At 46.5% G+C, this 21,602-nt stretch overlaps 1 protein-coding gene across 4 annotated transcripts in view; it reads right to left on the bottom strand.

Annotated features, from left to right (window-relative positions):
- LOC116942823 (glutamate receptor 2-like) overlaps positions 1 to 17,979 on the bottom strand; it is a 217,349-nt gene extending 199,370 nt beyond the window's left edge. For 2 of the 4 annotated variants that reach the window (XM_032955144.2, XM_076067523.1), the window contains exons 1-2: positions 16,429 to 17,979; positions 11,891 to 12,037 (exon numbers count right to left, since the gene is read on the bottom strand). In XM_032955144.2, coding sequence (XP_032811035.1) covers positions 11,891 to 12,037; positions 16,429 to 16,561 — 280 coding nt within the window. In that variant the 5' untranslated portion in view covers positions 16,562 to 17,979. The remainder of the gene's footprint in view (positions 1 to 11,890; positions 12,038 to 16,428) is intronic. The other 2 variants (XM_032955143.2, XM_032955142.2) reach the window with 2 other exon arrangements.
- Positions 17,980 to 21,602: the final 3,623 nt, after the last annotated feature.

Here is a 21,602-nt window from a genome sequence, read left to right as displayed (position 1 = left end):
GAAGCGGGGGAATATAGTAATTTCATATCCCGCTGAACTTCGCTGTTTCCGCTATCCAATTCTCATAGAATACAGAATTTTGCCTCTGGTTGGAAAGCGTTCATCGTTAATTGAATCAAGCCAAAGTGTCTTTCATTGCTCAAGTGAGCAATGGGTGTTGACAGGCATCTTAATTGGCAGCCTTGAACCAGTGGTGGAGATTCCACGTTCCTACAGTGGGGGCGAATATCTCCACTATATGACCAATGTTGAATGCTCACAAATTCCACATTCATATGGCGGGGGCCAGTCTCTCCATCATGTGACCAACGTTGACTTCTCACAAAGTGGTATCAATTTTGTCGATTCCGTATGAATGACACCTTGAGTCATCCCCAGGTGCGATTTGCATTCAAAGCCTTGAACTTGTGAGTCCAGCATTTTAAGGAGTGCCCTACTCAGAAACATAACGGGCTGAATCACGAAACACTATAATTTGCAGAATAATAAAATTAATGCATTCATTACAGGTCAGATATCGTTAGCGTTATTTATGTATTATTATGCTTGCTTACCCAGTAGAGCCTCACCGAGTCTCAATACTCTTTTGAGTAGGACAGCATGCTGCTGTTTGTAATCTAAATTGAATACATTGCAGGTAATTTTGAAGCATTGTAGTATTTGGCCAATATCAGTTACATTGTATATGCTTTTGCAGCTCAATAATACAAAGAATAATTGAACAATACAGGTGGAACATTAGTGTTACAAATCTACAGTAAAAACAAAACATCTCTGTTCTCAATATTTACCATACAATTTGTGTTTCACTCGGCCGTCGATACTTTACAAATCCATCATATTACAGGGAGTGAAGTGCAGTAAACGCTAAACATTCTGCCCACGTGCGTGCATGATGGAAAATGCGCCGATGTCGCTTCAAAAGAGTAAGTTACGTTGCGACGTTGTCGCGGACAAACTGGGCACAAGGCACAGCTCCTACAATTCCTACGATATATCTCTAACCACTACGGGGAGCACTTCCCACGTGCGTTCATTCGTGTGGTTATCGCGCGGCCGAGAGTGAGCAATGCGCGCGCATACAACCCAGGGAGCTGTTTGCATGGTGCATGGCCCTCGCTGGATGAGCTGTTTTCTCTATGTCAAATAAACCACACACAAGGTGAAAGGCGATTGAGACTCCTCTGCGTCATGGGAAATGCACATAATGCCAAGAATGACTCGCAGAGAGCGTATAGGGCATGTTTATTCTTCTTTTTTCTATTTGCCCTTGTGTTCTTATGATTATTTGGGAATGAGAACATATTCTTAAGGTTCAGAGACTCAAACCATAGCACCTTCACGGGACATGAGACGGCAAGGGATGTGTACAATTTATAAGGCATGAGACAATGCAATTTAACGAGCGCAGGTTACTGGAGAAAGGGAGGTTATGCTCTCGGCATTGCCAATGTCGCATGTTGTGTGACTCACAGATTGTAAATTACTATATACTATCACGTGTGTATATATATCAAAATTGTCACTGTGTTAATAAAAATGAAGAACGGTACAACAACAAATAAAATCCGTGTTTCGATAATACGTGAGTCAAGACGAGAACATTACCTGGCATATATAACATCAGTGAATGTCACGTAAAGACATGTTGTTTTACTTACAATGATTCTGAGACTTGAACTCGGAATGGGAATGTGGAATGTCTGTATCTTGAGAGCTAAGTTATCTGTGGCTCATAAGAATGAGCATTATATTTAAGATTATATAAATAGTATAACATCTTTACAAAAGCGTCTTTACAAAATAACAAATCTAAACCCTTCTAATACATTTTACAATCACACTCACGTGCACATGTGCACAGGCATAATAAGACACTTTAATAATAGATTGTTACACATGCTAATAACATTTTCCTGGTTAAACCAGTTACAAACAAGATCGATGGATGCTATTTATGTATTCCTAAATGCCTTAACAGTGATTATTGTATATTCCAGGTGTGCGCGTGTGCACACATGCTGTGTGGTGGAAAGTTCCAGATGTTAGGCACAATTTACTCCGCATTCCCGACGCAGTGTGCGTGCGTGGCAATTGCACTGGACAGAGGCGTATGAAAGAGGTATCGAACGGCCGGTACACACCAGACGCGTCTTCCTTTTGGGAAGACGTCATCAATAGCAGCCTTTTTTTTTGCCAGCCCCAGCAGAAAGTCGAATCGAGGGGATTGGGAGCGCGAAGGGCACACGCGAGGGTTGTCGGGGCACCGATGAACACCCGGACTAAGCAGATCCGGACAGGGAAGTGCACATGATATAAAAGCAGTTCACTCGCAGTGGAACCACTACACCATTGCGTGCGTAGCCAGCCAGCTCTCATTGAAGCCATGTACAAATCAGGAAGAAGAGAAAAAATCAACGCATTCGTCAGTAAGACTGCATTAAAGGGAAAACGCATTACATTCCTTGGCTGCCACTCCGTTAAGACGGTGTTTTAAGATGCTGTTATCGACTAACATGTTGAGCTGCTGTGTTAATTGTGCTTGTGTGCCACCGTCAACACAGCAGCACCATCACCAAACAATTCGTTTTATTTCGAAGCCATGTACAGTTTCTTTTTCTTGATGATGATGATGATGAGTAAATTACTGTATGGTGTAGTGCATCCGTTTTTTTTTATTTGGGCTACGACCAAATTTCACAATTATGCTTAATGTGGAAACTCCGGTCATTGAGAGTTGCCTGTTTGTGTTCTAGAGTAAATTAATTATTGCTATTTTACGAGCACTGATTAAATCTAATGGCAGAGGCCAATAAATAGATTGGGAAAATGGAATTGGATAAACTGTGTGTGTGTGTGTTTCAGTGGCTTGGAAACATTGCAGTCTGTGCATGTGCTATCGGGCCATTTTGCATGTTCGTGAACATTTCGATTGCTGCAGTCGGCTATTAATCTCCGTGTGGCATGGCATGAGTGTAGATTTATCCTCAAAATGGCCACTGAAGATCCTGTGACAACGCTGTCGAGACCATTATTCCCAGGCATGAGCGGTGGCTGAACTTTACACAAACCAAGCAAACGCTTAAACCCCCAAGTAGCTCAAGGGGCCCCAGGTTCATAAAAAAGTCGGGGTATGTCAAATGTCAGCTCGAATTCACATCCTAATAAATATAACATGGTAATTAACGTAACAATGTTAATGTGCCATTTTATTGAGGGAGTACTGCTGTGTGGTGCTATCTTAGTGTGGTCTCGGACCGTTTTGTTGTTTTTTTTTGTTCCCTTGCCCAAGCTTGACAAATTAGACATATATAACTATTTTAAATATTCGTGACTTGTTTACCATTTTCTCTATTTTGCACTCCTATCGTTTTTTTGTATTGATTGCTTTTGTAACTTCCTATTCCGTCCATACTGGACATATGTGAAAAAGAGCTTCATAGCTAATCGGATTCCTCCTACAGTCTAAATAAAGATGCGGATTCTGAACAAGTCAAATAATCTCCCATCTTTTTCTTCTCTGAATTTATATTATCTCACCGCATCTGTATATCTTGCTCATCATTCTTCTGTCATCACATGGACGATGGTTAAAAATAATAACGTAGTGGCAGCCAAGAACGGAATGCATCTGAGAGAACGCCCACTGGGGAGATGGAGCAATTAAATCAGTTCACCTGCAGACGGATTGTTTCATCACACTATCGTCAGAGGTAGTGGCAGTTTGTGGAGGCCTTCATCCAGCAGTGGATTCATCATTGCTGATGTTCATGATGATTAACTCAGTAGCACATCATAGATTGAAACAAGGCCCCTAAAATGATGTCTGCTTAGGGGCTAATGAGCCAATGGGATGACACCTCTCCTGGGTATCAGGCCATTGTGGTAACCCTGGAGGAGCGGTCAGAAAATTGCCGCATTAAGGAATCTAAGCATTTTCTCTCTGAAGTGGCATTACACCTGCGCTGCCCGATGACAGTGTTGGCGAATAAGAACCATCAAAACTGCAGGCGATTATCTGCGCAGCCGAGTGGTAACTGACGAAGTTGAATAGTTGCTTCAAGGAATGCCATTAATCCGTTGCAGATGATGGACGTGCTCATCAGCGGATGGCTTGTGCGACTCCCACCAACATCACGGGCCCGATTCAGATCGTGACAAAATGGCCGAAATGCATCACGCCGAGTGGATTTTGTCTGTCTTCTTAAATGGAGACCGTTTATTTTTGCCGAGGTTCTAATAAAAAAAAAACATTATACCGTTCACAAACCTGTGCATCGGGCACTGAAATGTACGAAGCAGCTGAATTTGAAAAAGTTATTGCTTACATTGTACTTAAGCTACATTCTTTCCCGACGGTTCGTCCGCAGGAGCTGTTTTGCATCGCGAACGTAGGCAAAATTGGAGCAGTAGGATTATCAATCTATCGCGCACACATTATAACAGTGAAACTGATTTACAATTCGTATGTTGCTTGACGAATAAATAAAAACATTAATCTATTTATATATTGGTAGCCATATCAGACTATTATTATACTTGAATTGCGCTTGAAAGTCATTGTAAGCTTCCCCTATGACGCAGGTCAGACTAAATGTCATTCACATTAAACTGCATTTGAGTATTTCACAAATGTGAATATTATTGTGCACACAAGGGCAGGTCAAACATTGAAGGCTTCGAAAGGGGGGACAGCAATTCATAAGGTGAATGCAGCTTTTGTAATACGCAGCTGCTGCCTTGGAATGTTATCAAAGGCGTGACATCAATGCATGTTCATAGACTGAAAACACGTCAATCCTCTCACGGCATGCGCTGGGAAGTTCTCCGTCAACACCTCTGGCGTCGCGGTTGCTGTCTTCCGTCAACTTGCGATTTCCATCTTTTATTTTTGTTCCTGTTGCAGAGGTTCGCTGTTCGAGCCCAGTGTCTGCCCTGGTTAACACTGCGGGTGCATTCAGCAAACATGCGTCTGCTTCACAGTGGAGGTTTAAGATCCCGTGACGTTACTTGTGCACTCGTTGCAGTGCAAACTTACATGTATGTATGTATGTTGAACTTCTTTCTCACCATAAATAGCCAACCGTGCTCGGTGAATACATATGCAACATCGTCTCTGACTGTGACACCAATGCAGACTATACTCTGTGTGTGAAACAGAGCACCTTCATGATAGCTTTGCGCAATATGAATTGCTCAAATGCGAAATATACTTTTTTATTTTTTATTGAATCAAAACGCTTATTGGTGATCTCATTTCCAAAATGATGGTCGTGCAAAGGCAGATGTTTGGAAGATAGTTGGACGCCCGTCCTAATGGCATCCATTCTGCGAGCATACGTACACTCTAATACTCATTCAAACGCATTGTCATGGTGGGGGTATGGTTGGAAGCGCAGTCAATTGCACCGGCATTGTTACGTGCCGCATTTTGGCAGAGGCGAAGGTAAGTGTGCAGGTGGGTCACCCGTTAATCACCATCGTATGAAGACATTTCTACTCAGATTTTGCTATCGTCGCCAAGCAGCACACGACCTCTAGCATAATCATCTGATTTTCGAATGCGTCCAAAACCAGGCGGAGTCTGTGCCCACACCGGAGGTTGTTATAGTTTTGCTGTGTTACCCATTAGAGTGTAATATGTCAGTGGAAACGCACTGAGGCCACTACCATGCACCCGCTGCTGCCTTTGTCTCTCTCGAGTTTTGATGTTGGCGTTTTGCAACCATATCGCGTTTAAGGCTGAGTCAACCAAAGACGAGAGATCAATGACCAGTTTCAGTTTCGACTTGGCACCAGCGTACACAGTTGGGGATAGAACCCATGTCCTGCACTGCACTGACCACTCTCTCATCTATTCTGTATGCGCACATTCACGCAGGTTACGGAAAGATCTCTCGATTTCTTTGCGCCGTTAGTGAGTGCCTATCAAGGTCGGAATTGCACACGAGGGAGTGGTGTGGTCAGAACCACGGCAAGCCACCTTTTCTTTCCCCAATACTGACGCTAAAGTATTGTACCAATGCATTTAAGGGAGACGGAGAGAAGGCCCAGTACAGGGTCAGATTCCACTTTCGGCTCATGATACCCTAGCTTTGGACTTGAACCAATAGCGCTGAGATCGCAACAGTGTGCTAAACCACTGTGCCACCACTTTCCACTATATGCACTTATACAAGACTAAGGTCTCATTATAGCCGCATGTATGTCGAACTTCTTTCGCACCGTACGTCGCTAACCGTGCTAATAAGAGGTGCGGGGGAAGAAGAACAAATTAAACACAAAAAGCAGTTCTACATAAATTAATTTTAAAGTGCATCGCTCCAGTGGCTTCCTAATATCGGAAAGAAGAGCGTTCCAGACCGCCGCAGAAGCGGATGCATTGACCGCCTTCGTTCGATGGCTAGCCATTGAACAGTACAGACTGATGTGATCAGTGCCGTTAGCGAGCACCTATCAAGTCCAGCATGGCGCATGAGAGGGTGGTTTGGTCAGCACCATGCTCGGTCGCCGTTTTCTTTCACATTCCTGGCGTTTACACATGACACCAGCTACTCAATTTTGAGTCAATCTCGGGGAAGCCCAGGACCAGTTCAAGTCATCGCCACCGATATTAGCCATGGCCGGGAATCTAATCCAGCTGTCCAGGCTCGTAGCATAATGCGTTAACCACATCACCCAACGCTCCAAAGCGTTCCAATATCAGAGGCGCTGTGAGCCAGTGATGTTTTAGCAGTGTTAATGGGGTTGCTATTTTACAGATGGACTGTTTGCAACTACAGCTGGACAAGCGGTAGGAGGGAAGCACGGGGTGAGCGGGTGTCCATGTAGTTAAATCGGAAGTGAATTCCTGACAGCGGTTGCGCTGTAATTAATCAGTCGGGATGGTAATGGAATGAAGTTATAGACTGTTTGGTGTTTAAACGAAAAATTGCGTAACCAAAATGGTACACGTCGTTTTTTACATTAACAAGGCCATAATATTCACAATTTATGAAGTGCATACAAATTCCACTGAGGTGTGTTTGTAATGTGGTCTTGTTTTTAGGAATCAATTTTTATATAAAAAAACAAGTTAATCATTTGAAGTTTTATTTCCAATGCATGTCGCTCCGAAGACATTGTCTAATAAACCGGTTTGGTGCAGTTGTTTAGAATTAAATATTCAACAATAAATAGACACCAGCCTATTCGTAGCATTTCCATGCAACTTTTTCGGAAAACAAACAGTTTAAACCTAGTATTGTGTGAACAGTTTAGTCCAATGGATAAAACCAACCCCGTTAATTTTCCTTGATGGAAAAAAAACATGCCTCGTGATGCCTAGACTTACAGAGCAGAGTTATTCCATTCGTAATGCATACGTTTCATTCCTAGCCGGAACCGCCTGAACTCATCATCTCTCTGGGGTCAAGTCAATGAGTGGGAGCACCGCGTAGGGGTAAGTCAACATATATTAAGACTTATCCCTGCCATAGCAACGTGGAGTTTCCATTGCTGGCTTCGGGACCGCCAATAAAAGAGCACTAACAATTGTTTTGACAGCATGGCGAGGCGATGTCTCACACGATATTGTGAAATAGCATGTGTTGACTGACATGCGCATGGTTATGATTAGACACGTAAATTTAGTTTTTTGGTCGCTATACATTTCTACGTGAGAATCCACATTTGTGGTCTGGTCGCTTCTGAAAAAGAGCTACATAGCTCCGTCGGCCTTTACCTTGTAAATAAAAATACATTTGAATCTATTTTGAATCGCCACCACTACTAATTATTTGGTGATGCTGCGTTGGCAGTGGTGCGAAAATCAAAAGCACACACAACATAAAACCGCAACACGGTCGTCATAAACACCCTGTTAACTGTAGTAATTGTTCAATCAAAATGTTGAATTACGATGATGCTTTATTTAGAACGCCTATAGTGAATTGCAAATTTCACGAAAATAACATCCATTTCTGCAGATGTTTGTCACGGTGGCAAGACCACGTGGTGAAGAGTCGGAAGGTAAAATGAGCGCTAACGTGCGGGAAGTCAGCGGTTGGTCGTCCTTTGATAAACTCATCTCCACCATTCGAATGCAGCATTTCCACTTCCTCGCTGAGGGCTATAAACAGGAAATGACTGCTTACTCGTTGCAGTTGGATTAGCAGGAAGCCACCTTGATTTGAATGCACATTATATCATTACAGCCATTAACATTTTTCATGAAGTCCAGCTCACAATCGTGCATTGTGTTGCAAAGGTGAGAAACCTGGGGCCACTAAACGGAAATTATGACAGCGCTCACAGAGCATGACCCCCGCTTCATATTCTGTTATGTTTTTCGCTGAAATATTAAACGCCTTTCTCAATGATAAAACACCACAATACAAAATGCCCTCCAACACAATTAGCTAATGTTGCACATAGGCGAGCGGCGAGCTGTGTGTGGTTATATTTTAATATCGGTAATGAGTGCCCCCCTAATGCCCCGGTGTGCGAGTGAAGGTCAAGAACTGTGTGGCTCCTCACCGCTGCAACAGGCCTCAGCAACGTCCCACCGCGTAGCGCAGTAAATTGCAACGTGACCGCCGCGTATCCCAGCGATTCTCATCTCCAGCTCTCCCACCACAGCCACGGCTCGGCTTAAAATGCCGTATACCAATTAACGGCCAAAACGCTTTCGGTGCGGTGGCGAGATGTTATCTCCCTCGCCCCGTGTACAGGGTGCCGTGAGTTCGTTCCCGACCCTGATGCCTGTATATTTGGAGTGTGCATGTTGTCTCTCCATGAAGTTGCATAGATTTTTTTCTCCGGTTTTTCCCTCCACATTTAGAAACATGCGTTTGGAGTATTTGACTGCTATGAATGTCAATGCGATAAGCCACTTTTGTTGGGCTATCGTTCGAGGCCAGGTCGTTCCTGATTAAGAGCTATAAAGCTCAGTGGGGTTTACCTGGTAAAATAAACATAATTTATAGTTTAAAATACTTTGCAGTATATATCAGGCTGCCTAATTTCGTGAATTCAACACCCGGTTTGTAGTTGTGTATGAAAATATGTAAGGTACTACACTCCTGAAGGGTTATGTGGAACTGTATAGATAGCATTGCAGAATCACTTTGTGTATATGGCCCCTGTCGCAGGATTAACGATGGTTGATCAGGGCCAACGACTGCCCAGTGACATTTGAATTTGCAGACGGTGCCGTTTGATAATTATAACTTGCTTATCTAAACAATTTGAAATATAATTAAACTAAATGCACATGCAGTAGAAGTGTTGATTGTTCCAAGTGACAATGACTGACAGGTTATTTGGTGGAGCACTGCTGGGCTCTATATCCCAATGTTACGAGATAAAAAAAAAAAACCCAATCAGAATCAGCTCAAGATATCATCCCTTCAGAATATGTAAATAGGTACCACTTTGTCAGCACCGCTGAGTGGAAAGTCAGCAGCTGTTCCTGCCGTAGGAATGTGGAATATCCATCACGCGCTTCAGACCATCAATGAAGATGTGGACTGGCCATTGCTCATTAGCGCACGGCAAGACTGACTTTCATTTGAAAGAGTCGGCCTGTTTTTTGACATATTCAGCCTTGTCCCTCCTACAATTCTTTACAAATCGCATGAGGAGGCATTAACTGCTTTGGCCGCACATGATGCTGGCCAAAGGAATGTGCAGGTTCAATATATTGTATGTAAAGTTTGAAATAGCATGCCCATTAAATAGTTACAGTATGTCTATATGGGAACGTGCAACTGTGCAATGCGGTTGGATAGGAGTGGCCAACAACCTTTTCAATGAGCCATTTTGTACTTAGTTGACAGTTTAATTCCCATAGCCACCCATTCATATATTTAGAGCAATGCCAAGGCATGCCATCTGCTGCAAACTGAAAGGTGGAGACCGTGTTGCATAATTCCCAAGAACGTGTCAAAGGGCACAGGCTTCACAGCCCCGCTTATAATGCTCAAAATTATCCGCGCAAAGAAATGCACATTAATTATCGTTGCATTGACTCTCTTGAAAATACCTACTGCGTGACAATTATTTAAACGAGATAAAATTGCATTGCGCTGATATACAAAATACGTGTAAATATAATGCACAAAAATTGCTAGGAATATTAATGCATTCATTATTGCAAAAATGTTCAACGTAAAAACAGAGAATATTTAGGCTTGTAAGAACAGCAGAAAACTATACCAAAGATGAAACCAGGGCAACTAAAATTAGAGCGGTCGGTCTTCACAAACACAACCTGTACACAGATTGTCACAAACACAACGTGTACACAGACTGTCACAAACACAACGTGTACACAGACTGTCACAAACACATGTACATAGACTGTCACAAACACAACGTGTACACAGACTGTCACAAACACAACGTGTACACAGACAGTCCACAATGGCTGATCACAACCGCTCCTCGACACATTTGAAGAAAAAATATGGTATACATCTAAACGTAATCATTGTCGATTAATGAAAGCAGGGATTTCTTAAGTAAGAAAGAGAGTGCAAATCAATTATCTGCAGATGCTACCCGACTTACACCGGCGTGCCCATAATGTGCATTGTCACATTGCTGAGACGAGTTTATAGATCAGAATAGCTGGAATAGGAGTTTCCAATGCCTTTAAAAGGGTTTCAATATTCACTTGCCTATCTCTTACGTTGCCTGCACGTAAATCACGGGCATCTATCGAATAACTATCATATGCTATATGTTTTCGCATTACCATAATGTAGCTCCAAATGAGTTCATAAAGCAGACTCCTTTATAAATAACCACGGTTACTACCCCGAGCGTAACTTGGATGCATTGCCTGGACCCATTTCACTCTTAAAGCCTTTGCATGGCTATCAACTCGGTTGCGTACACCGCATCCCGCGTGATGAATTGGCTGTTTTATTAGTTTGAGGCTTCTGGCGTACGCCAGTCGTGGCAGTATTTATTACGCTGCCAGAGGTATCAACTGAATACACGTATACAAGTACACAGCACAACCAAGTACGTCATAACAAAAGCAATACATTGACAACGCGAAGTATGCATTAACTATTGGTAGACGTACACATCCGTTCAATTACGCACTGGAGTCATTATGTACAGCAATTAGTATTATACAAATGTACCACAACGTGGTTGAGGCTCTGACAGCAGAGGAGGTAAAAGCTCATATATGTGGGACTCACTCACCACATGGACAAGCATCAACTTCAAAGCCTGCAGCTTCCAGACGTGCGATGTCATGTTTGCATTGTGCCAGTGTTGGTTATGACGCTTTACAAAGCAGTGACAGTATACGCGTCCGTGGCGGAATATGTTGCGAATCAAACCACATGCAAATCACTGAATGCATTACGAATGAACCACTACATAATGAACAGCGTGGGTGGACCAGTGGCGCACTGGTAAGTGTGTTGCACTATGAACCCCGTCGTTCCGAGCTTAATTCTCGGCAACGTCAAACATCAGACGTAAGTAGCGGGTGACATCTGAACTATCTCTGCCCCTTGACCAACATGCACTGATCAGCGGTGGTGAAGTATGGTCAATAAATCCCAATGACCGGACAGCATAGGAAGGCCTTCATTTATTAGTGGAATAAAACAAAAGAGCTTAAGTTAGAGGACTCTGATGCCCGTAAATGAAGACCACGCATACGAATGCATCTAGATTTTCGGGACAAATTGGCCAGCACATTTGGGCCTAGGCTACTCGATGTGCCGTCGGTGCACAGCCGAGGGATGACAGGTGACCGGTCCCCAAGACACAAGATTAATCGACAATAAGAGCAAAATGAAACATGGCAATGGTGAGAGTGCAATAAAGACACCCGCCCGCTCTCCCACCCCTCCCCCGGTTTGGGGGGGGGGGGGGCTCTTACATGCGTTGGTGACGGCGAAGCTGTTGGCCGTCTCCAAAGTTTCCACGTGCGGGATGAGTCTGAAGTTGGCGTTGGCGGTGTCGTGGAGGACGATTGCGAATCGGAATGCGCTGTTCTCCTGGTCAGCCTGGCGCGTGAAGAGACCTCCTGCGAGCCCGGGGCGCGCGTCACGCGGCCAGACGGAGACGATGAAGAGGAACCAGGCAGGGGCCAAGGAAGAGGAGCCAGGGGCCAAGGAAGAGGAGCCAGGGGCCAAGGAAGAACCACGAGGGCAGCAGCGGCGTGGAGAAGTGGAGAATGAGTAACGCATTTACGCACGCACGGACACATGCAGACACACGCGCAGATGCGTCAATACACACGGAGGCAGCAGCAGTAAACACGTATGTAACTCAAGCAGGGTACGCATAAACGTACCACACTAGCAGATACACAACAGACACATGCACACACACACACATCATAAACAGACTAGCACAGACTTGCACAAACAAACCAGCATACGCACACGCACGAATGCAAACAAAGGCCAGTACCCCACATATATACACGTGCACACGTGCAGACACAACACACAACACCAATGCACACGAGTACAAAGGCCAATATACCACGTATAGCCTTAAACAGACTCCTGGGTTAAGTGCTGTTTGCAAGCACCTATATGAAGGTCAACACAGCACACGAGGCTGGGGGTAGCTAGCACCTCTCCCGGCCACCTTTATGTTCCCTGTGCTGATGTTTCCATAGTACTCATTTAAGGCTGAGTCGACCTAGGGGAGGTCCAGGACTGGTTCAGATAAACGTCATTGATGTTTGCTGTGAGCGGGAATCGAACTCGGGTCGCCGAGTTTGTAGCACTAACAGCTACACTGCCGCTCCCCAAAAAAGACAAGAACCCATACATGCATGTATACACATGCTCACAAAGCCGCAAGTACAAAGACACACAGTGAATTCATGAACACACAAACACACCGACTCAAGAGACAGATGCGCGTTATTCACAATGAATTATGCATTAACGATTTTGTTTCAATGAGACGGGCGGAGCTGTAAACCCACAAATATACTTTCAAAGGAAATATTGCAATCAATATCTCAGTGCGATCTATGGCGTATAGGTTAAGCCAAATATTAACAATTGAATAAAAACAATATCATGATGTCTGTGTGTCACTGGCAAGAACATATCAGCGGCTCGGCCAGATATACGACATCGGCATTGCAGTGCTCATACTCAAACTGTCTGTGCGATGGATCAGCAGACGATTGCAAAGCAAACAACAGTGTCTGCGTGTGTATATTAATGCATAAAACATATGTGCGTGACATCAAATCTATACAGTATATCTTTAAAAGGCTTGACACGACACAAATTGACGACCAAACGCGATTGTATATAAGGACTTATAATTTGCCGATACACACATATGCATTTTGTGTGAATTAAAACCAATCCTGGCAAACCCAGAGTATTGTAATTATTGGACTGAATTTATCACGGTTGCAACCAACTAAATCCGAGACAATTTCAACCGTGTCCACATTTGGCAAAAAAAATACTCAACAACCGGCCGGTTTAATAACCCACTGAATTTTGAAATCAGAATTTGGCGCAACATCATTAGCATGACAGGTCATTGCCATTTTTAATGACGAGAGACAAGTGACGATACAGACGCCGTGAAGGGTGGCTCATCCGTTGCAATTCCCCTCAATGCAAGCCATGGGGGTTATTGCGCCCACCGCTCTTTTAGGGAGAGCGTTTGAGCTTAAATAGGCACGCCGAAGACTGCCGGTCATGCGTAGAAAGTAAAATAAAAAAAAAATCAGCGTCGCAATTTGGTATTGCAAAAACACACACGTCCGCCTAAATATCGCATCTTTTGCATCCCACGGTGTGTGCTGCTGGTGCTGCTTCTGCGTTCAGCAACCCGTCCTCTTGGTTTCCTGCTAAGCCCGCTGCTGCTGCGTACAGCATTGACCTACGGCGAGCGCAAATCTGCTTGGCTATGCATTGGGACGTGGCTGATTGATAATGATAATGATATACAGCAGAGCGCCAGGGTGGGCTGTGATCCCGCTTAGTAGCATATTATTAATTATCCATCTCTCCCGAGCCCTAACGTGTGTGGACACGCTTATCACGGCCAATATGCTCGGGAATGTTGCAAGGTAAACCGATTAAGAAAATTGAAACGTAAAACAACGGGATCGTACGTGATCAATATCGGTATTTCTGGGTTGTGCGAATGTGTGTGTGTGGGCGTGTGTGTCCATTGTACGCATTCGGTGCGTGCATTCGTCACGCTGATCGCGTAAAGGATTGCAGGAGATCATAAGAGTGGAAGGGGTTTGTCCGTGGAAATTGATGGATGGCCATCCGAACAACCATTGTCAATGAATTGTACGGTGAAGAATCTACGCGTACGCCCGCGCATAATGACACGCATGTGGTTAAAAAAAAGCAATTGCCTGAAGACTCTGACGTGGGAAGGATTGATGTGAAAATAGGTGATTAATCCGTAATTTGTGGGCACTCTTTGTAGATCACAGTGGGCCGCGGATGGCCGAGCCTGCGATGTGTGTGTATGTTTAGAGCCACGCTCGGAACAGCGCGCAGAGCAATAATGTAATGAGTCGTGTGTATTAGAGCTAAGCAGTGATGATGTACAAACCAGGCGTGGGGAAATTATCAACATTTGGGCGTCACTCTGATGTAGCCAAGAGCCTGGCCGTTAAAGTTTTGCAATCGAATTATGTTTGTCTTCGTGTTTCTGTCCGGCTCTGAGTATATGCACTCTGCGTATCATAATATATCCCAAGCCATGCAAAACAAATAAACACACGCAGCCACACACGGAAAGGAGACGCATGTTTGCAGACATAACGGCAGGGGTAATGTAAACGATGGTTTGTAGACGCGGGATATATGGATACTTTTAGGTAGTGTAAGAAAGACAATGAAGACGTATCGCTCATGAATAGCAGGAGAGATTGAGAGACGGTGGCCACGTTTTGTAGAAGAATATCACAAGCGCGTATTCTGCACGGGCCATGGGTGCTAATCCCAGTGCATTCGCGTTCCCGTGAGTGCACGCATCCCACACGACAACGATGTCTCGCGTACGTCACTATTTTTCAATAAAAGACGGCGAGAAAGTGAGCTCACAATGACCCACCACCTCCATTGTCATGCACATGGCTCTCCACGCACGCGTGTGTTATTAATACGCATCATCCCGTGTGCATTCATTATCCACGGTGGTTATTTTTAATATATACCATAAGAGTGCAATGCGGTTTGCAGTGCAGCCTGTGACGGGGTAGAGGGGAGGGAGGGCGCGCGTCTGCTGGGACATTGAGACTTATTCCGAAACAAAGGGATGCACACACACGGCTATGGATGAGACCCTACAGTACTGGCACAAGCATGATTCGCACAATGCAAAGCTAGTACTTTGACACGCGAACGTTCGTGTACTGCCACATGGCACACATGCGCTGTTGGGGGGAGGTTGGTTCTAGAACACATGTACAGAGACACCCAGATCAGCCTATAGCCCGAAACCATACTTTTGAATATTATTCAAATAAAAGTGCTGTTAGCGAGCACCTATCAAGGCAGACACGGCACACTCGGGAGTGGGTGTTTAGAACCACGCCTTGGCCTCCCTAGTGACGATGTTTTTACGCATCGCAGCAGATACTCAATTAGACGTTCCGTGCGGTTGTGTGTGAGCGACACGGGGTCTGTGGCTGTGTGTGAGTGGAACGGGGTGTGTGGCTGTATGTGAGTGCAACGGGGTGTGTGGCTATGTGTGAGTGGAACGGGGTGTGTGGCTATGTGTGAGTGGAACGGGATGTGTGGCTATATGTGAGTGGAACGGGGAGTGTGGCTATGTGTGAGTGGAACGGGATATGTGGCTGTGTGTGAGTGGAACGGGATGTGTGACTGTGTGTGAGTGGAACGGGATGTGTGGCTGTGTGAGTGGAACGGGGTGTGTGGCTGTGTATGAGTGGAACGGGGTGTGTGGCTGTGTATGAGTGGAACGGGGTGTGTGGCTATATGTGAGTGTTACGGGGTGTGAGACTATGTGTGAGTGGAACGGGGTGTGTGGCTGTGTATGAGTGGAACGGGGTGTGTGGCTGTGTATGAGTGGAACGGGGTGTGTGGCTATGTGTGAGTGTAACGGGGTGTGAGACTATGTGTGAGTGGAACTGGGTGTGTGGCTGTGTGTGAGTGGAACGGGGTGTGTGGCTATGTGTGAGTGTAACGGGGTGTGAGACTATGTGTGAGTGGAACGGGATGTGTGGCTATGTGTGAGTGGAACGGGGTGTGTGGTTATGTGTGAGAGGCACGTAGTGTGTGGCTGTGTGTGCGTGGAACGGGCTGTGTGGCTGTGTGTGAGAGGCACGAGGCGTGTGGCTGTGTGTGAGCGCGCGACCCGTAGACGCCATGCACCACACACTATAACATACACAAATGCATACATGCATACGGGCACACGCAATGACAGATGCACAGCACTGACCTATTTGAACGTTGTTGGGGAAAGCGGCCAGGGCCACCCCGATGCAGCCGCACGAAACGAGAATCAGAATCCATAGGGAGGGAGCCAGGGTCCCGTTCGGGTCTCGTCGCGTCCCCATGCGTCTCATGTTCATGCCGACGATCCACTCAGCATCGGGTGGACCACCGCACGGCGCGTGTGCGCCTGTAACGAAGAGCAGCAGCGGTGGCTCTTTGCTCGGCTTCAATCCTCGTCCAGTGGAGCCGTTGCGTGCGTGTGGGACCGTAGAGAGGGGTAATTCACTCGGAGCTCCGCGCTCTGAGCTTCTGTCAGCTTGCCGTCCGCTTGCTCTCCGTAATATTTGCTGCTGCTGCTGCTACTAATATCACTGCTGTTATTGTTAATCTTGTCGCTGCTGCTGTAACGTCTCTTCCGTGCCGTCCGTCTTTGAGTTCCTCGGTCCCCGCTGCCGTTGAGACGCCTCCGCCAGGGCTGTTCTCGTCGCTCCGGAGGCTTAGAACCACCACCACCACCACCCCCTCCCAGCCTCCCAGCCCGACACGCACACACAGAAATAAAATAAATAAAATCAAATAAATGTTCTCGGTCTCCCCCCAGCCGCCAGCTCCCAGCGCTTACCCCGTGGGCTCCCGCAAACACAAATCCACAATCCCACCACCTCCGCCTTGGAACGGGCTCGGAAGGCGGAGAGAGAAAGAGGGGGACGAGAGGAGGGAGGGAGGGGGGCGCGGGGTGATGTTGGTGGTGGGAGGGGATGAAAAGGGAACCGTGTGGGGGGTCAGAGGGGGACTGGGCTGTTGGAGTCCGGGGTGTCAAGTTCGGGGGGAAGCTATGGCCCTTCGGTGGGTTGAGAAGTATGTGGCTGGTTAATCAGGAATATGGTCGGGGATGAGTCGTACAGGTGAGTGATGGGGGGGGGGGTTAGTGGGTGGGTGGGGTGGGGGGGGGGCAGTATAGGTAATTATGGTGGGGGTTGGATACTCTCAGAGGTGGATTGAATGTGGGGAGGTGAGGACGCGTGACTGCGAGAGAGCGCCCGGGTTGCAACAGCCGGCAGCCTCCGAGCAGATCCCCGCAGCGAGCGAGCACTCCCACACCAGATGCGATACGAGGTCCCGTGTCCGCCTTTACCGTCCGTCGGTCTTGTCTGGCTCTCTCTCTTTCTCAACGCGTCTCCCCCTCGTCGTTGCCCGTGTTCGTCTATCCAGCACAAAAACCTCGCGCCAGCCTTCCTCCGCTGCTCCGCTATCTCCCCTCCTCTGGCGATACCCTCCCCTCGCCGCCGCTTCTTTCCGCTGTTCCTTTCCCTCCGTCGTCTGCGCCTTCCCCCACCCGCCGCGGTCCCGGTTCCTCCTCCGCGTCCTCCTAGCGCGGCGCTAACCCCAGCACGAGCCTCGCCTCCCTTCGCTGTGGCATCAGCAGCGACGCGGACCTGATGCGACTGCTGATCCATTTCCTCCAGCCGTCGCCATGGCAACACCTCCTCCTGCTGCTGCTGCTGCTGCCACCACGGCTCCCTCCTCCCCCACGCCCTGTCCGGCGCGGATGCGCTCTGAATGCCCGAGCGTGCGCTGCACGGGGCTGTGCGGCTGTCTGGCTATGTGTGTGTGTGGAGCTATGTGTGAGTGTGTAGCTATGTGAGTGTGTGGCTCTGTGGGTGTGTGGAGCTATGTGTGAGTGTGTAGCTATGCGAGTGTGTGGCTGTCCGCGCAAGGAGTGTGTGCTTGTGCTTTGTGAAGACTCCACACAAACACCATTCCAGCAAGACACGTGATGGAATACACACGCGCGAACTGCTGTCCATGATTTGAGTGCTAGTTTTGTAGTAGTTAACTTGACTAAAAAACGCGATTACTTTTGTAGCATGAATATATATGTAATATCGATTATGAGTACTATGTACATTCGCACAGAACGAATACTGTTATGCATATGGACGCTATTTAAATGTTCGTTACAAAAGTTGGTGGCTTGCATAGAATTAGTTTATAGAATATTAATTGACCCTCGTCTGTAGCACGCCATGTTTAGAATAGGCACTACTTTGATCAGCACGTAGACATATTATCAGATCTTCTCTAGCAGCAACAGCGGCGCATTAAACGGGCATGCAAATGCTTTGCATTTGATGCGAGTTACTCTGTGCGGCTGTGGATCAGCACGTATTCGCAATGATGTGCGGTTCAAAAGCTTGATGTCATTGCTAATGTCCGTGAGAGTAGCCTTCGTGTTGTGTTCGATTCATACTACCGTGGCACGGTGTTTTAAAGCAGATTTTTAAAAAAGCAAATAACAAAACTCGGGAATTATTTCTCGGAGATCAATGAACACACGTGCCAACGTTTATTAATCACCAAACTTGGCAACAATAACAACAATCAGCGGATCATAAAGGCTGGCGGTTTCACGTTTGCACCACCACCACCACCGTCTCGCTCCGTGTGAAACGACAAATGCTATGCCGGGCACTGACATTTATAAGTCCATTGCTAATGAGATTGAAAATTAACCTCGAAGGTCATCCTAATAATCAACGGAGACATCGCCCTGATCTCAATGTGTGTGTCGCTCGTCTCGTTCTCTTCATCCTCACGCGCAAAATAATAATACTACACCACACAAAACAAAATCAGCCTCCCCAAATTGAATTGCTGGGAGTTTATCGGCTGCACCGTAGACACGCGCGCGTGTGTTATTGTGTATTGTTGTTGTGTGTTGTTTTGTGTTATTGTGTGTGTTTGTGTGGGTTGTTGTGTTTTTTGTGGGGGTTGTTGTGTATTGTGTGGGTTGTTGTGCATTGGTGTGTGTGTTGTTGCGTGTTGTTGTTGTTGTGTATTGCTGTATGTTGGTGTGTGTGTGTTGTTGAGTATTGCTGTGTATGTTGTTGTGTATTGTGTGCGTGAGTTGTGTATTGTTGTGTATGCGTTGTTTCCCAGCGTGTTGCGCAATTGGGGCTAACGGGCGCACGCTCGCAGCAGCTCCCCGGGGGAGATCGTCCCGATAGGCGACGAAACTGATTTGAGGGCCATCATAGCGAGAGACGTATTGGAATTACGGCAGGATATCTGTGATTCCAGCACCCGGTGAGCTGAACGCGCGGCGCTGGGTTTTCGCGGTCACCTGCGCGCGTATCCCGACAAAACGGCAATGGGTGGCGCTGCAGACCACGGCGAGGCTCCCCCTTGTTCTTTACCTCCCGCGTCTGTCCGCGGGCGTGCATCGCTCGGAACTGCTCTGATCGCACACGGCTCCTCTTGCAGGCGGAGAGGATGCCGCGGTGCAATAATGGGCGTCGCAGTGAAGTCGCAGTCCAGGGGATCGATAGCACGATCTCCCGCCGCGGCTGAAATGTGTACACCCCTGTTCGAGTCGATCGACGGGTGTGGTTGGGGGGTAAAGTGTGGACAACTCCAACTCATCGTCAGATCAGTGTGGCTGTGTGTGCGTGGAGAGGCCAAACCAGTCTCCAGACGGGCTGTCTACAGCTGCCTCTAGTGGAGGACCTTCCAGCAGCAGTGACGTGAGGAAGTGAGAGCCGGGCTGCGCCTTTACGTTTTACCTCTGTAAGTTTACCCATTGTCTGCAGTGAGATGTAGTAACCCCACACATCCAATCGCAGAAGAGGTGGTCCTAGCTCGCTCGGGGGGGTGGGGGGGAGGAACCTCATCAGAATATATTTGGGGGGGGGGGGGACCCTTTAGATTAGATTGGTTAATTCCAGTCGAGATGACAAAATATAAGTAATGAACATTTTTTTTCTGTCGTGAGAAAGTGTTACACGCAGTTGGAGTGGTGCACACGGATAAATACGTGTTTGTCCTTGTGCACCAGTTGCAATATTACGCAGTTGTTTTTTGCCTACGTATGTTTCCCGTGCTGTGATCGCTGTTAAATATTGCCACCTTAGCTTGTATTGCATGGCACGTTTTATTAGCTTGTATGCAATGCTTTTTTTCAAGCTCACAGAGATTATCCGTTGCTTTGGGATAATTCTGCTGTATATACACCGCGTATGTGTCCTTCAGGTGTTTCAGGACTCCGCATCTTCATACTCCCAACATCGTTTCTGTGATATAAGCCAGTGAATTGGGAGCTGCATGCATTAATCGTTAGTGGCACTACCCTGAAAGGTAACAACACGTGTATGCATTTTCAGGACTCCCTCGTTATTCGCGAGGGATATGTTCCGAAGATGCTCCTGAATAGTACATTTCGCGGATAATGATATTGCCCATTTTAATGAAGTACTTTATATACATACAGTGAGGGAAAAAAGTATTTCATCCCCTGCTGATTTTGTACGTTTGCCCACTGACAAAAAAATGATAAGTCTATAATTTTAATGGTAGGTTTATTTGAACAGTGAAAGACAACAACAAAAAAAATCCAGAAAAACGCATGTCAAAAATGTTAAAAATTGATTTGCATTTTAATGAGGGAAATAAGTATTTGACCCCTCTGAAAAACATGACTTAGTACTTGTTGGCAAAACCCTTGTTGGCAATCACAGAGGTCAGCCGTTTCTTGTAGTTGGCCACCAGGTTTGCACACATCTCAGGAGGGATTTTGTCCCACTCCTCTTTGCAGATCTTCTCCAAGTCATTCAGGTTTCAAGGCTGACGTTTGGCAACTCGAACCTTTAGCTCCCTCCACAGATTTTCTATGGGATTAAGGTCTGGAGACTGGCAAGGCAACTCCAGGACCTTAATGTGCTTCTTCTTGAGCCACTCCTTTGCTGCCTTGGCCGTGTGCTTTTGGTAATTGTCATGCTGGATTACACATCCACGACCCATTTTCAATGCCCTGGCTGATGGAAGGAGGTTCTCACGCAAGATTTGACGGTACATGGCCCCGTCCATCGTCCCTTTGATGCGGTGAAGTTGTCCTGTCCCATTAGCAGCAAAACAACCCCAAAGCATAATGTTTCCACCTCCATGTTTGACGGTGGGGATGGTGTTCTTGGGGTCATAGGCAGAATTCCTCCTCCTCCAAACACGGCGAGTTGAGTTGATGCCATAGAGCTCCATTTTGGTGTCATCTGACCACAACACTTTCACCCAGTTGTCCTCTGAATCATTCAGATGTTCATTGGCAAACTTCAGACGGACATGTATATGTGCTTTCTTGAGCAGGGGGACCTTGCGGACGCTGCAGGATTTCAGTCCTTCACGGCG

The sequence above is a fragment of the Petromyzon marinus genome, chromosome 16, assembly GCF_048934315.1.
Source record: "Petromyzon marinus isolate PM22_M1 ecotype Great Lakes invasive population chromosome 16, UKy_Petmar_22M1.pri1.0, whole genome shotgun sequence".
NCBI lineage: Eukaryota > Metazoa > Chordata > Hyperoartia > Petromyzontiformes > Petromyzontidae > Petromyzon > Petromyzon marinus.
The sequence above is the reverse complement of the archived record's forward strand: the minus strand, read 5'-3'. Positions and strand labels throughout refer to the sequence as shown.